Genomic DNA, 17078 nt, shown 5'->3' with positions numbered 1-17078 from the left:
CCCTCTACTTTGCAGATAAAGGAGCTGTGTGTTAGTGAGCGTCCTGACTCTCCTGTAGTCCAAGGGAGGGGGCGAGCACAACACTCCACACCAGGGAGAAAGCCTTGCATTACTGTGTGGAGTTACAGACAGAAGAACAGGAAGTGAGGATTTCTCAGAAGAAATAAGGACATTTAAAAGCAAAATAGAAGGATGAGGTAAGTGAAGGAGGACTGCACTAAGGTAAAGGAAGCTATTTACAACCCCTTTAAAGGATTAGTTCACTTTTACCCAAAAAAAAAAACTACCTTTGCCGGAAGGGGTGTCTGTAGGTAAAAACAAACTGTGCAGCTTGGGCCAACGTTGATGCTCTTGCTGTAGGTGTAGACCAGGGGTCCTCAAACTACGGCCCTCCAGTTGTTCAGGAACTACAATTCCCATCATGCCTAGTCATGTCTGTGAATGTCAGTTTTACAATGCCTCATGGGACTTGTAGTTCCGCAACAGCTGGAGGGCTGCAGTTTGAAGATCCCTGCTGTAGACCATCTACGTACCTTGTGACGTCTGACTGAAAAACTCCCAGAGATGGCATCATCCCAGTCTACTTTGTTACACTAGGGCAGTGATGGGGAACCTTGGCACCCCAGATGTTTTGGAACTACATTTTCCATGATGCTCAACTACACTGCAGAGTGCATGAGCATCATGGGAAATGTAGTTCCAAAACATCAGGGGTTCCGAGGTTCGCCATCACTGTACTGGGACGTTGATCATACACTCCCAGCCAACTCGAACCCCCTGATAGAGAGCTCGCTCCTGTGATAGGGGTGAGCATAAACGATTGAGGGTGTTTGGCCACATCCCGTCCTGCCTTGTTGCTAAGACACTACTAAACGATTCATACCCCCTCGCATGCGCTCGCTCTCCCCTGTCACAGTAGCTCTGATCTTCAGTGATGGAGGAGATAGTGGACCACATGTGTGAGGGATTTGGAGTGCACACTCCTGTAATGGTGGAGGGGGGGGGGGGGGGTGAGTAGGAACAGCCAAGTTTTTTATTTTATTTTTTTGGCATCATCCCATCCTGCCTCGTTGCAAAATGCAGGCATCATCCCAGTACTGTTTTTTAGAGCGGGCGGTCCGCTTTCCAGGGATAACAACCGATGCAGCCAAAAGCCACTCAGCTGTTATGCCGGAGGAACTGGAGAGGACACCCCCCTTCCGCCGCTCTTTATGGGTCTCCCGTCCCCCAGGGAGACCCGATCTGCGATGCGCCACTTCCTGCACCTAGAGACAGACTGGCACGAAGCAGGAAACTGCTTCGTTCCAGTCTCCTCGCGGTTTACTCGGCTGCCGGGTCTCCTCGCGGTTTACTCGGCTGCCGGGTCTCCTCGCGGTTTACTCGGCTGCCGGGTCTCCTCGCGGTTTACTCGGCTGCCGGGTCTCCTCGCGGTTTACTCGGCTGCCGGGTCTCCTCGCGGTTTACTCGGCTGCCGGGTCTCCTCGCGGTTTACTCGGCTGCCGGGTCTCCTCGCGGTTTACTCGGCTGCCGGGTCTCCTCGCGGTTTACTCGGCTGCCGGGTCTCCTCGCGGTTTACTCGGCTGCCGGGTCTCCTCGCGGTTTACTCGGCTGCCGGGTCTCCTCGCGGTTTACTCGGCTGCCGGGTCTCCTCGCGGTTTACTCGGCTGCCGGGTCTCCTCGCGGTTTACTCGGCTGCCGGGTCTCCTCGCGGTTTACTCGGCTGCCGGGTCTCCTCGCGGTTTACTCGGCTGCCGGGTCTCCTCGCGGTTTACTCGGCTGCCGGGTCTCCTCGCGGTTTACTCGGCTGCCGGGTCTCCTCGCGGTTTACTCGGCTGCCGGGTCTCCTCGCGGTTTACTCGGCTGCCGGGTCTCCTCGCGGTTTACTCGGCTGCCGGGTCTCCTCGCGGTTTACTCGGCTGCCGGGTCTCCTCGCGGTTTACTCGGCTGCCGGGTCTCCTCGCGGTTTACTCGGCTGCCGGGTCTCCTCGCGGTTTACTCGGCTGCCGGGTCTCCTCGCGGTTTACTCGGCTGCCGGGTCTCCTAGCGGTTTACTCGGCTGCCGGGTCTCCTAGCGGTTTACTCGGCTGCCGGGTCTCCTCGCGGTTTACTTGGCTGCCGGGTCTCCTCGCGGTTTACTTGGCTGCCGGGTCTCCTCGCGGTTTACTTGGCTGCCGGGTCTCCTCGCGGTTTACTTGGCTGCCGGGTCTCCTCCCGGTTTACTTGGCTGCCGGGTCTCCTCCCGGTTTACTCGGCTGCCAATGGCACAAGTTTAAAAAAAAAAAATACAGTATTTAGAATCGCAGTTTTTGACGATCTGAATACTTCTACGTGCAAAGGAGGGATTTGGGGTCCGATCTCTCCATAAAGAGGAGATATATATATTTATATATATATATATATATATATATATATAATTATACTACCCTGTGCTATTATAGGATATGTTGTTTGATTTCACAAATAGTGTGTGACATAAAAAAAACTGAAACAATCGTCGTTTTATTACCTAGGGTCTCTGCTAAAAAAAAAATGTATAGTGTTTGGGGGTTAGAAGTAATTTTATAGCAAAAAATACTGATTTAACTGATTTAAACTTGTAAACAAAAAATTGCCAGAGAAAGCCTGGTCGTGGCGGCCTAGAATGAACATTGCCCTTCGCATCTTCCAGCACTGAGCGCTGTTGTTGTTGTTTGTATTGCAGCTCACGAACCACCTGGAGGAGTTGCTGCAGACGGCCTACAACAAGTTTCAGATATGGCAATCTCGCCGTTCGCTAAGGAAAACGTGAGATCCCCTCTCCAGCACTTTATTTATATATAAAAAAAAAAACAACCAAACGCCTCGCAATCCGCGATGGGCAATGGAGAGCAAAAAATCATCTTCGGAGCCTGGCAAGACGTGTTGCGCACGCACACACAAGAGACGTGTTGCGTTTGGCGAGAAGCTTTCTAAGATCCTCGGCATTGAGTTCGGGCAGAAAGAACGACTGCGAAACTTCACAACCGAGTGAAAAAAAATCACGTCGGAACAAAAACTTTAATACACGATGGCCAAAAGGGGGGGGGAGGGGGAGAGAATGGCGAGAGATGTACCGTTTCTGCGATCGCTCAGGAACCGCTCTAATTCCTCCCTTTTTTTTCCTGGTGGGGAAAAAAATAAAATAAAAAAATAAAGCTGCTTGGAATTCTTATGACGTTACGTTTTGTGGATTCAACTGAAAAAAAAAAAAACTTGACAAAAATATGATCTTCTGTATATTTCATTTTATATCTGTGTGGCACAGGGTATGGGATATGTCCTTTGGTTTCACCTGAAATTCAAAGTTTAATTTGTAAATGTTTTATTACGTGCCCCTTTTTTTTTTTTTTTTTTTCTTAAATGCAAAACTTTATTTAAAATAACACTTTTTTTCTCAAACTCCCAAGGAGAAGTGAAATATTTTTGCACTGACTTAAATATAACGAATATCAAGCATTCTGAACGGCGACGCTTTTCAAAGCCATTGAGCGTTCAGGGAGGTTGTCTTTCTGAGAGATGTCAAAGGTTGGCTCGCCAAATTACTGTTCGCGGGGAGGAAATGAGGATCGTTTTTTTTTTCCATTGTTATGACTGTTACTGTATTAGACAGCGACTTGAAAAAAAAAAATACAAATTTGGTGTGCTTATGGTGATCGCCGAGCCTGTGCCATAGAACGTGGTTCGGATCTGTTTCTGTTTCGGAGGACGTTGTCTTGTATAGCAATGAGAGTAAAGAAAATGTTTTATAGTTTAAAAAAGACAAAAAACTGTTTATATATTGTGATCGCTACAACAAACTTTATCTATGCAGTTATAAAAACTGTTTGGGAGATGGACAGTTCAGTTTTGTGTTTTTTTTTGTTTGTTTGTTTGTTTGTTTGTTTTTTGTTTTGTTTTTTCCTTCCAGCAATTTTAGAATTTTTTTTTTTTGTTTTTTTAAAGCGGGGGTTCACCCTATAAACCCAAAAAAAAAAATTTTTTTTCTTCTACCATAAAATCAGGCATTGTAGCGCGAGCTACAGTATGCCTGTCCCGATTTTTTTTATCCCCGTACTCACCGTGTACTCGTACATCGAAGATACCGACTCCCCTCGGGGAATGGGCGTGCCTATGGAGACGGAGGATGATTGACGGCCGGCTCTGGCGCGTCACGCTTCTCCGGAAATAGCCTTGGCTCTTCACGGCGCCTGTGCGCAGGCGCCGTGAAGAGCCGAGACCTACTCCGGCTGTCTTCGGGGAGAGTGACGTGCCAGGGCCGGCCGTCAATCATCCTCCCTCTCCATAGGCACGCCCATTCCCCGCGGGAGCCGAAATCTATAATGTACGAGTACACAGTGAGTACGGGGGTAAAAAAAATCGGGACAGGCATACTGTAGCTCGCGCTACAATGCCTGTCTCGATGGTAAAATCGTGTCACTGAGGGTGAACTACTGCTTTAATCCTGTTTTGGGTGCACAAACATGTCTGCCCCCGCCTTCCGTTCTTGTATCTCCTTTAAGAGTTTAGCAATTGTTTTTTCTTTTTTTTTCTTCATTCAAAAACATGAAAGCAAATGATAAGCGTTGTGATATACTGTCACTGAACCGTGTCCGGCCGGAGTCTGTCACTTGAGTTGCAATGGCATTCGTTATTATACAGCAGACCTAATACAGATCTCCATTCTTTCCTTTTTTTTTTTTTTATATATAAAATAAAAGTAAAATTCGTATCTTTGTGGTGTATTCTGTCTTTTCTTTAACCTTAAAGTGATACTAAGCACACGCACTGTTAATTTTACATTGTGACTTCTGTTTCTGTAAATAGCACTGTAATTTTAATTAAAAAAATTTGTTATATATATATATATTATACACACACACACACACACACACACACACACACACACACACACACACACACACACACACACACACACACACACACACATATATACAGTACAGACCAAAAGTTTGGACACACCTTCTCAATCAAAGAGTTTTCTTTATTTTCATGACTATAAAAATTGTAGATTCACACTGAAGGCATGAAAACTATGAAGTAACACATGTGGAATTATACATAACAAAAAAGTGTGAAACAACTGAAAATATATTTCATATTCTAGGTTCTTCAAAGTAGCCACCTTTTGCTTTGATTACTGCTTGGCACACTCTTGGCATTCTCAAGAGGTAGTCACCTGGCGCAGCACCCCATCACTCTCCTTCTTGGTCAAATAGCCCTTCCCCCGCCTGGAGGTGTGTTTGGGGTCATTGTCCTGTTGAAAAAGAAATGACGGTCCAACTAAACGCAAACCGGATGGAATAGCATGCCGCTGCAAGATGCTGTGGTAGCCATGCTGGTTCAGTATGCCTTCAATTTTGAATAAATCCCCAACAGTGTCACCAGCAAAGCACCCCCACACCATCACACCTCCATGCTTCACGGTGGGAACCAGGCATGTAGAGTCCATCCGTTCACCTTTTCTGCGTCGCACAAAGACACGGGGGTTGGAACCAAAGATCTCAAGTTTGGACTCATCAGACCAAAGCACAGATTTCCACTGGTCTAATGTCCATCCCATGTGTTCTTTATCCCAAACAAGTCTCTTCTGCTTGTTGCCTTTCTTTAGCAGTGGTTTCCTAGCAGATATTCTACCATGAAGGCCTGATTCACACAGTCTCCTCTTACCAGTTCTAGAGATGTGTCTGCTGCAAAAGGTGGAAGAACCTAGAATATGAAATAGATTTTCAGTTGTTTCACACTTTTTTGTTATGTATAATTCCACATGTGTTACTTCATAGTTTTCATGCCTTCAGTGTAAATCTACAATTTTCATAGACATGAAAATAAAGTAAACTCTTTGAATGAGAAGGTGTGTCCAAACTGTTGGTCTGTACTGTGTATATATATATTATATATATATCATTTTTTTTTTTTTACCACTTGCCGCCCGCCCTATTGCAAAAAGACGTCGGCAAAGTGGTTTCAATACCCTGACTGGACGTCATATGATGTCCTCAGGATATTGAGCCGATGCATGCCCCCGGGGGCATGCATCGCGACGATCGTTGTTGCGGGGTGTCAGTCTGACACCCCGCAACTCCGATCTAGGTAAAGAGTCTCTGATGGATACTCTTTACCACGTGATCAGCCGTGTCCAATCACGGCTGATCATGATGTAAACAGGAAGAGCCGGTTATCGGCTTTTCCACACTCGTGTCCTTCCTTGCACTACAGGAGAGTCAGGACGCTCTCTACGTTGCAGATAGAGAAAGGAGCTGTGTGTTAGTGGGCGTCCTGACTCTCCTGTAGTCCAAGCACGACACTCCACACCAGGGAGAAAGCCTCGCATTACTGTGTGAAGTTACAGACAGAAGAACAGGAAGTGAGGATTTCTCAGAAGAAATAAGGACATTTAAAAGCAGAATGGAAGGATGAGGTAAGTGAAGGAGGACTGCACTAAGGTAAAGGAAGATATTTAGGAAAAAAATGTTTTCCTTTACAACCCTTTTAATCCATTCATCATTTGCATTCTTTGTGAATCTCGGTGAGCTTTGTGTATTTTTTCCAGATCTGTGCAGTAATCTATTGTGAGACTTTTCCTTCCTGTAATAAAGACCGCTCACTGCCGCTCTCTCTTCTTGTGCAGGGTGACTGGTCTTGTCTCCGCCCCCCTCCTGTCGTTTTCTGCAGGCAGCCTGTAATGGGTGGAGCCTGCGGCGCCCCTCCCACATCTCTGCTCTTCTTGTGCAGGGTGACTGGTCTTGTCTCCGCCCCCACCTGTAGTTTTCTGCAGGCAGCCTGTAATGGGTGGAGCCTGCGGCGCCCCTCCCACATCTCTGCTTGTGCAGGGTGACTGGTCTTGTCTCCGCCCCCTCCTGTAGTTTTCTGCAGGCAGCCTGTAATGGGTGGAGCCTGCGGTGCCCCTCCCACATCTCTGCTTTCCTTGTGCAGTGGGACTGGTCTTGTCTCCATCCCCTCCTGTAGTTTTCTGCAGGCAGCCTGTAATGGGTGGAGCCTGCAGCGCCCCTCCCACATTTCTGCTCTTCTTGTGCAGGGTGACTGGTCTTGTCTCCACCCCCCTCCTGCCGGTTTCTGCAGGAAGCCTGTAATGGGTGGAACCTGCGGCGCCCCTCCCACATCTCTGCTTGTGCAGGGTGACTGGTCTTGTCTCCGCCCCCACCTGTAGTTTTCTGCAGGCAGCCTGTAATGGGTGGAGCCTGTGGTGCCCCTCCCACATATCTGCTCTGCTTGTGCAGGGTGACTGGTCTTGTCTCCGCCCCCACCTGTAGTTTTCTGCAGGCAGCCTGTAATGGGTGGAGCCTGCGGCGCCCCTCTAACATCTCTGCTCTGCTTGTGCAGGGGGACTGGTCTTGTCTCCGCCCCTCCTGTAGTTTTCTGCAGGCAGCCTGTAATAGGTGGAGCTTGCGGCGCCCCTCCCACATCTCTGCTCTGCTTGTGCAGGGTGACTGGTCTTGTCTCCGCCCCCACCTGTAGTTTTCTGCAGGCAGCCTGTAATGGGTGGAGCCTGTGGCGCCCCTCCCACATCTCTGCTCTGCTTGTGCAGGGTGACTGGTCTTGTCTCCACCCCCTCCTGTAGTTTTCTGCAGGCAGCCTGTAGTGGGTGGATTCTTCTGTGCTCCTCCCACATCTCTGCCCAGTGATGATGTCACTGCTGCTTTTACAAGGTATCATCTGGGTTTTGTATATCAAGGGAAATATTTAAATGTAAATTTTTAGCTCTGCTTTAAAGCACAACCCCCCCAGCTTTAGAGAACCGCGCTCACATGTCATACATGCAGCATAAAAGACCGCCCATTCTCAAAGACCTGTAATGTCATGTGACACATACCCCCCCTGGTGTAAGACATGTATGTGGAAGGGGTGACAAAAATCTGGAGTTCCGCTTTAAGAATCTTAGGAAATGACAGGCCCTCTTTTTCAGTTCCCTTTTACAACGAGCAGCTTTTTTTTTTTTTTCTAAAACAAAAGTGAAAGCGCATGGTGTGGCGGTTATGGTTCCCGATGTTCTGAGAGGACAAACAATCCAGAAATCCCCTTTCGTCTCGCCAAATAAGGAACGCTAGGTGCTTTCCGAGGTCTCACCATTAAACATCGGGCAGGTAAGTCGTTAGGGATAAAAAAATAAAGTTCTTTGTGTGAAGAGTTTCCCAAAAATATATCCAGAAAGTTGAAGCTGGAAACTCAGACATTAGAGGTCTCTCAGCATTTCTAAACCATTTTACAGCGGTGCCCCCTCTAACACTAATGAAATCTGGGGGCACCCCCCAGTCTGATAATAGTGAATGTTACTTTTTAATGGGAAACCTGAGCCTGGAATGACCCACAACCACTCTGATGATATTCATTGTGCATCAGGGGTCCCCCATCATACCAGAATTCCACCATTTACATCAGAACCCCCCCCCCCTTTCACATCAGGGGTCCCCCATCATACCAGAGTTCCACCATTTACATCAGAGCCCCCCCCCTTCACATCAGGGGCCCCCATCTTACCACAATTCCACCATTTACATCAGAGCCTCCCCCCCCATCACATCAGAGGTCCCCCATCATACCAAAATTCCACCATTTACATCAGAGCCCCCCCTTTCACATCAGAGGCCCCCCATCATACCAGAATTCCCCCATTTACATCAGGGGTCCCCCATCATACCAGAATTCCACCATTTACATCAGAGCTGCCCCCCCTTCACATCAGGGGTCCCCTATCTTACCAGAATTCCACCATTTACATCAGAGCCCCCCCCCCCCATCACATCAGGGGTCCCCCATCATACCAGAATTCCACCATTTACATCAGAGCCCCCCCCTTCACATTAGAGGTGCCCCATCATACCAGAATTCCACCATTTACATCAGAGCCCCCCCCCCCCCTTCACATCAGGGGTCCCCCATCATACCAGAATTCCACCATTTACATCAGAGGTGCCCCATCATACCAGAGTTCCACCATTTACATCAGAGCCCCCCCCCCTTCACATCAGGGGTCCCCCATCTTACCAGAATTCCACCATTTACATCAGAGCCCCCCCCCCCCCCTTCACATCAGGGGTCCCCCATCTTACCAGAATTCCACCATTTACATCAGAGCCCCCTTCCTTCACATCAGAGGTGCCCCATCATACCAGAGTTCCACCATTTACATCAGAGCCCCCCCCCCTTAACATCAGAGGTGCCCCATCATACCAGAATTCTACCATTTACATCAGAGCCCCCCCCCCCCTTCACATCAGGGGTCCCCCATCATACCAGAATTCCACCATTTACATCAGAGCCCCCCCCCATCACATCAGGGGTCCCCCATCATACCAGAATTCCACCATTTACATCAGAGCCCCCCCCCCATCACATCAGGGGTCCCCCATCATACCAGAATTCCACCATTTACATCAGAGCCCCCCCCTTCACATTAGAGGTGCCCCATCATACCAGAATTCCACCATTTACATCAGAGCCCCCCCCCCTTCACATCAGGGGTCCCCCATCATACCAGAATTCCACCATTTACATCAGAGGTGCCCCATCATACCAGAGTTCCACCATTTACATCAGAGCCCCCCCCCTTCACATCAGGGGTCCCCCATCTTACCAGAATTCCACCATTTACATCAGAGCCCCCCCCCCTTCACATCAGGGGTCCCCCATCTTACCAGAATTCCACCATTTACATCAGAGCCCCCTTCCTTCACATCAGAGGTGCCCCATCATACCAGAGTTCCACCATTTACATCAGAGCCCCCCCCCTTAACATCAGAGGTGCCCCATCATACCAGAATTCTACCATTTACATCAGAGCCCCCCCCCCCCTCACATCAGGGGTCCCCCATCATACCAGAATTCCACCATTTACATCAGAGCCCCCCCCCCATCACATCAGGGGTCCCCCATCATACCAGAATTCCACCATTTACATCAGAGCCCCCCCCCTTCACATTAGAGGTGCCCCATCATACCAGAATTCCACCATTTACATCAGAGCCCCCCCCCCCTTCACATCAGGGGTCCCCCATCATACCAGAATTCCACCATTTACATCAGAGGTGCCCCATCATACCAGAGTTCCACCATTTACATCAGAGCCCCCCCCCCCCTTCACATCAGGGGTCCCCCATCTTACCAGAATTCCACCATTTACATCAGAGCCCCCCCCTTCACATCAGGGGTCCCCCATCTTACCAGAATTCCACCATTTACATCAGAGCCCCCTTCCTTCACATCAGAGGTGCCCCATCATACCAGAGTTCCACCATTTACATCAGAGCCCCCCCCTTAACATCAGAGGTGCCCCATCATACCAGAATTCTACCATTTACATCAGAGCCCCCCCCCCTTCACATCAGGGGTCCCCCATCATACCAGAATTCCACCATTTACATCAGAGCCCCCCCCCCCCATCACATCAGGGGTCCCCCATCATACCAGAATTCCACCATTTACATCAGGGGTCCCCCATCATACCAGAATTCCACCATTTACATCAGAGCCCCCCCCCTTCACATCAGAGGTTCTTCCATCACATGGGAGTACCCCCTTCACATCAGAGGTCCTCCATAATATCAAAAGCCCCTCGTTCAAATTAGAGGTCCTTCCATCACATCAGAGGTCCTCCAAAATACCAGAATCCCCCCGTTCACATTAGAGGTCCTCCATAATGCCAGAATCCCCCCCCCCCCGTTCACATCAGAGGTCCCTCCACCATATAAGAGCCCCCCCCACCCATCACATCAGAAGCCCCCACCCATCACATAAGAGGTCCCTCCATCACATCAGAGCCCCCCATCACATCAGAGATCTTTCTATCACATGGGAGTACCCCCTTCACATCAGAGGTCCTCCATAATATCAGAAGCCCCCTCCCCCTCAAGAGGCTTTCTCCATCACATCAGAGCCCCCCCCCCCCTATCACATGAGAGGTCCTTCCATCACATCAGAGCCCCCATCACATCAGAGGTCCTGCATACTACCAGAAGCCACTCCGTTCACATCAGAGGTCCCTCCATCACATCAGTGGTCACTCCATCACACAAGAGTCACATCAGAGGTCCCTCCATCACATGGGAGTACCCCCTTAACATCAGAGGTCCTCCATAATACCAGAAGCCCCCCCCCCCTGTTCACATCAGAGGTCCCTCCATCATATCAGAGCCCCCCCAATCACATCAGAGGTCCCCCCCCCCCATCACATAAGAGGTCACTCCATCAAATCAGAGGTCCTTCCATCACATCACAGCTCCCCCATCACATCAGATGTCCTTCTATCACCTTACAGCCCCCCCCCCCCCCCTCCATCCGATCAGAAGCACCCTCTCCCTCCTTTACGTCAGAGGTCCCCCCCATCAAATCAGAGCACCCTTCATATCAGAGGTCCCCCCCCCCCCCCCATCACATCACAGCCCCTCTTCACATCAGAGGTCCCTCCATTACATGAGGGTGATGAGTCCCCCCTCTGATCCCCCTTGACAGAGTCTCTGATCCCCTCTATGGCCTTGGAGGACCGAAGCAACATCATGATCCGTCTTCCGGTATAGGGCAAAAGTAAAAACTGTTTTTATTATTATTATTTAAAAAGCAAAAGATCAAAAACTTTTTATTTATTTTTTTATTTTTATTTGCTTTTAAAAGGTAAAATAGAGATTTGAGATCTCTCCATAAGAGGACCTGTTATGTGTACAGGATGTATACATTTCTTGAAATAGGAACAAAAGTGATACAAAATAATTAAAGAGACAGTGTAAAAATAAAAAAATATAACTTTTTTTTTATTTTTTTTAAAGCGCCCACATTCCTCCGTGCGCGTTTGCAGAAGCCAACACATACATAAGTCGCATGCATATGTAAACGGTGTTGACACCACACATGTGAGCTAAAGTCCAGGACAATGAGGTGCAGCCAACGCCGGAGAGAGCGCGCATGTAGACAAGAAGTGGCTGAAAGAAGGGAGGAAAAAGTAAAAAAAGATACTTTCTTACACACAGATAACTTCCTCTTTTGTAAAGAGGAACACGGCCAGCTGTCCTCAGTTCACAGAGTCATCAAATTTATATAAAAATGTATTTCCTATTTGGCTTCCTAACTCCTGTACTCTGAACCAGTGCTGGGACAAGATCATCCAGTGCCCAGGGCAAAGATGCCAAAATGTGCCCCCCTCCCTTCATTATGTGGGAGCTTGACTTGATATACAAGCGATGTCTTGATATAAGATATAAGAGTATGTATATAGTTCATAGTTTTTTTTTTATTATTTGATAATATATATATATTATTTAATTTCCTGGCTTCTGTGCCTTGGACAGTTGTATATATATATATATATATATATATATATATATATATATATTGCTGATTATGATGATGGTGGTGATTTTTTGTATTAATATGTATCAGTAATAATTCTTGTATATATTTCTGATGGCCCCGGACGGTTGTATATAGGGTGTTGTATATAGAGTGTTGTATATAGGGTGTTGTATATAGGGTGTTGTATATAGGGGGTTGTATATAGGGGGTTGTATATATGGGTTGTATATAGAGTGTTGTATATAGGGTGTTGTATATAGTGGGTTGTATACAGGGTGTTGTATATAAAGGTTGTATAAAGGGGGTAGTATATACGGTGTTGTATATATTGGTTGTATATAGGGGGTTGTATATAGGGGTTGTATATAGGGTGTTGTATATAAGGGGTTGTATATAGGGTGTTGTATATAGGGTGTTGTATATAGGGTGTTGTATATATGGGGTTGTATATAGGGTGTTGTATATAGGGGGTTGTATATAGGGTGTTGTATATATGGGTTGTATCATGGGTGTTGTATATAGGGTGTTGTATATAGGGGTTGTATATAGGGTGTTGTATATAGGGTGTTGTATATAGGGGTTGTATATAGAGTGTTGTATATAGGGGGTTGTATACAGGGTGTGGTATATAGGGGTTGTATATAGAGTGTTGTATATAGGGGTTGTATATAGGGTGTTGTATATAGGGTGTTGTATATAGGGGTTGTATATAGGGGTTGTATATAGGGTGTTGTATATAGGGTGTTGTATATAGGGTGTTGTATATGGGGTGTTGTATATAGGGGTTGTATATAGGGGTTGTATATAGGGTGTTGTATATAGGGTGTTGTATATAGGGGTTGTATATAGGGTGTTGTATATAGGGTGTTGTATATAGGGGTTGTATATAGGGGTTGTATATAGGGTGTTGTATCATAGGGGTTGTATATAGGGGTTGTATCTGGGGTGTTGTATATAAAGTGTTGTATATAGAGGGTCATATATAGGGGGTTGTATACAAGGTGTTGTATATAGGGTGTTGTATATAGGGGGTTGTGTATAGGGGGTTGTATACAAGGTGTGGTATATAGGGGTCGTATATAGGGGTTGTATATAGGGTGTTGTGTATATAGGGTGTTGTATATATGGGTTGTATACAAGGTGTTGTATATAGGGTGTTGCAATGTCTGACATCCCCCCATGTGTGCACACTGATAACACAGGCTGCAGTCATGCAGTAATGAAAGGCATGTGACACGGCAATGAGACTCGGCATTGTGACTCTCCCTCAGCTCAGTGCACTCAGCCAATCACAGGCCTTCTCACAGCTCTGAGTCCCCCTGCCAGCCAATCAGGGATGTTGCCTCTCTTTCTTCCCCTCCCTCCCTCCCAGCAGAGTTCCTTAGCTTGTGCTTTGATTGTAACATTGTAACAAGTTCCAGGAAGAAGACTGACAGTGAGTAGAGTTCTCTGCTAGATTGCAAGCTCTGTGGGACAGGCTGGGTGTGGGTGTCAGTAATCAGCAGACAGGAGGGTGAGGAGGATTAGTTGGGTCAATATTGATAGAAGTGTGTGACATGTTTGTGTGTTGGGAAGATTCTTTGTGTTTTGTTTTGTTTGTTGTGTAAATCATTCCTCTGATCATCACAAGTCACTGACAGTAATTATTACCCAGCCGGGGGGGGGGGGGGGGGTCATGTGATCTCAGGGTGATTACTGTCTCTGGATTGGAGGAAAATAAATCAGACCGGTCCCCATATAATGCACCGCTGTGTATTTGGTGCTCCTCTGATCTGTAACCAGAGAGATGGTATCCCTTTAAATTCAAAAACTTGTAACATTAAAGTACTTTTTGTTTTTTCATGGCAGGAATAGGAAGGGGCGCCCCATGTACAGGGAGGTGCTGGGTGATTGTGAGCTCTTCCCGGGGTAGGCTGGCCATACATTGTACAATTTTCTTCTATAGATTATATATATATATATATATATATATATATATATATATATATATATATATATATATTGGGGTGGGGGAACTCCAATGTAATGGGGAAACTGATGTAAGGGGGCTTTGATGGGGACACTGATGCAAGGGGGGGTTGATTTAAGTTGACTCCAATGTAAGGGGGCTTTGGTGGGGATTCTCTTGTAAGAAGGGCTTTGATGTAAGGGGGGATTCCAATTTAAGAGGGCTTTGATGGGTACTCTGATGTGGGGGAGCTCTGATGTAAGGGAGACTCCAATGGGGACATTGATGTAAGGGGGGCTTTAATGAGTATACTGATGTAAGGGAGGCTTTGATGGGTACTTCTGATGTGGGGGGGCTTCGATGTAAGGGGGACTTTAAGGGTGCTTTGATGGGTACTCTGATGTGGGGGGGAGGTTTATTTAAGGGGAACTCCAATGTAAGGGGGCTTTAATGGGGATACTGATGTATGGAAAACTGATGTATGGGGAACATTGATGTATGGGGGGGCCTAATGGGGACACTGATGTATGGGAGACCCAAATGGGCACACTGATGTAAGGGGGGGCCTAATGGGGACACTGATGTATGGGAGACCCAAATGGGGACACTGATGTATGGGGGACATTGATGTATGGGGGGGCCTAATGGGGACACTGATGTATGGGAGACCCAAATGGGCACACTGATGTATGGGGGGGCCTAATGGGGACACGGATGTATGGGGGACTATAATGGGGACATTGATGTATGGGGGACATTGATGTATGGGGGGGGGGCCTAATGGGGATACTTGTGTATGGGGGGGCCTAATGGGGACACTGATGTATGGGGGACATTGATGTATGGGGGACACTAATGGGGACACTGATGTATGGGGGACCCAAATGGGCACACTGATGTATGGGGGGCCTAATGGGCACACTGATGTATGGGGGGGCCTAATGGGCACACTGATGTATGGGAGACCCAAATGGGCACACTGATGTATGGGGGACTCTAATGGGGACACTGATGTGGGGGGGTTGAAGTAAGAAGGACTTTGATGTAAGTGGGTCTTTTTTTTTTTTTTTTGTGCCAACCTTTCTGCCATCTGCATGTTCAGAACTTTTTAAAGGGACACCGGGGGTTGGCAGGGAAGGGGTTAACACGCATTGCATTGCGTTACATTTTATTGAAAATTGTTGAAAATGCACCAGAGGAAAATGTACGCGTGTTTTAAAGCGCGATGGTGTGAACCGGCCCCCAAGGCCGATCGTTACCTGTCCATGGGGTAACATAGAACAGCTCTGAATTTCTGGCAGGATCAAAAGCTCTTTTTTTTTTCCACTTATCAGACCTATGTAATAAAACATTTTCACTTTTATATTATCAGATCAAAGGGGAACAAATAAGAGAAGTTCATGTTTGGGGTTTATATACACTTTATACTCCCGACCTCACTTCTTACTTTCTGCGGTTGTTAAAATCTGAAGAGGATAAACACTCGGCACAAGACGTGGTGCAATCTTCCCTTATGTACACGGATGCCAGAAAGGGTCACGTGACTCGTATTTAACTATTTCATCCTCCTAGAGACCTTCCTGTTCTCCATTGTACTCATTCCTCCCACCTGGCCTAAGTTGTAGAGCTCCAAAAAAAAAAAACACAATAGGTAGATATGTTTAAAACATCTGCAGAGCAGGAAATTGAATGTTATTAGGCAGTTTTCTCTCCCGGTCGAATGTTTTTCATTCACAAAGAATAGAGTTAATCAGGAAAATGCTGCATTATGGCCACTAGATGGAGCTGAGGATCATAGGAAGTATTTAGTCAGGTCCTTGCTCCATTACAGTCTGTACAGCATAAGGGAAATGTATTCTGAAAATGCCATTTTCCTGGCTGATATGATGCACTGGTTACAAGGCCTTCTAGGTTATTGGCCCAGTACAAGCATGCAGATCAGGAAGTCAGGGGAAAGTCACAAGTTCTCTCTTGCTTACTTGTTCTAGGTCTATGAGGCATGATGGCCAGGAGAGTAGCAATTTCACAGAGGAGAGTCTGGAACTGACATGTTTCTTCCATGATAGGTGGGGCACACAGCTGGGAAAACATGGTGAGCACACAGTAGGTTGGGTACTCGGCCAGGAAAACATTGTGGTCACACATTAGGTTGGTTACTTAGCTAGGAAAACATGGTGGCCACACACTAGGTTGGGTACTCGGCCTAGAAAACATGGTGGCCACACACCAGGTTGGATACTCAGCCATATAAACATGGTGAGCACATACCAGATTGGGTACTCAGCCAAGAAAACATTGTGGTCACACACTAGGTTGGTTACTTAGCTAGGAAAACATGGTGGCCACACACTAGGTTGGGTACTCAGCCAAGAAGACATGGTGGTCACACACTAGGTTGGGTACTCAGCCAAGAAGACATGGTGGTCACACACCAGGTTGGATACTCAGCCATATAAACATGGTGGGCACACACTAGGTTGGGTACTCAGCCAAGAAAACATTGTGGTCACACATTAGGTTGGTTACTTAGCTAGGAAAACATGGAGGCAACACACTAGGTTGGGTACTCAGCCAAGAAAACATTGTGGTCACACATTAGGTTGGTTACTTAGCTAGGAAAACATGGAGGCAACACACTAGGTTGGGTACTCAGCCAAGAAAACATTGTGGTCACACATTAGGTTGGTTACTTAGCTAGGAAAACATGGTGGCCACACACTAGGTTGGGTACTCGGCCAGGAAAACATGGTGGCCACACACTAGGTTGGGTACTCAGCCATGTAAACATGGTGGCCACACACTAGGTTGGGTA

At 47.2% G+C, this 17078-nt stretch overlaps 2 protein-coding genes across 3 annotated transcripts in view; both read left to right on the top strand.

Annotated features, from left to right (window-relative positions):
- Positions 1 to 3730, top strand: part of GTF2H1 (general transcription factor IIH subunit 1) — a 37563-nt gene extending 33833 nt beyond the window's left edge. For both annotated transcript variants that reach the window (XM_040327994.1, XM_040327993.1), the window contains exon 15: positions 2702 to 3730. In XM_040327994.1, coding sequence (XP_040183928.1) covers positions 2702 to 2788 — 87 coding nt within the window. In that variant the 3' untranslated portion in view covers positions 2789 to 3730. The remainder of the gene's footprint in view (positions 1 to 2701) is intronic.
- Positions 3731 to 13657: 9927 nt separating this feature from the next.
- HPS5 (HPS5 biogenesis of lysosomal organelles complex 2 subunit 2) overlaps positions 13658 to 17078 on the top strand; it is a 55764-nt gene continuing 52343 nt past the window's right edge. Inside the window, exon 1 of the mRNA XM_040327992.1 lies at positions 13658 to 13753. The gene's annotated coding sequence lies outside the window, so the exon portion shown is untranslated. The remainder of the gene's footprint in view (positions 13754 to 17078) is intronic.

This window comes from Rana temporaria, chromosome 11 (genome assembly GCF_905171775.1).
Source record: "Rana temporaria chromosome 11, aRanTem1.1, whole genome shotgun sequence".
In the NCBI taxonomy this organism is placed as follows: domain Eukaryota; kingdom Metazoa; phylum Chordata; class Amphibia; order Anura; family Ranidae; genus Rana; species Rana temporaria.
This window is presented reverse-complemented; position numbering and strand designations above follow the sequence as displayed.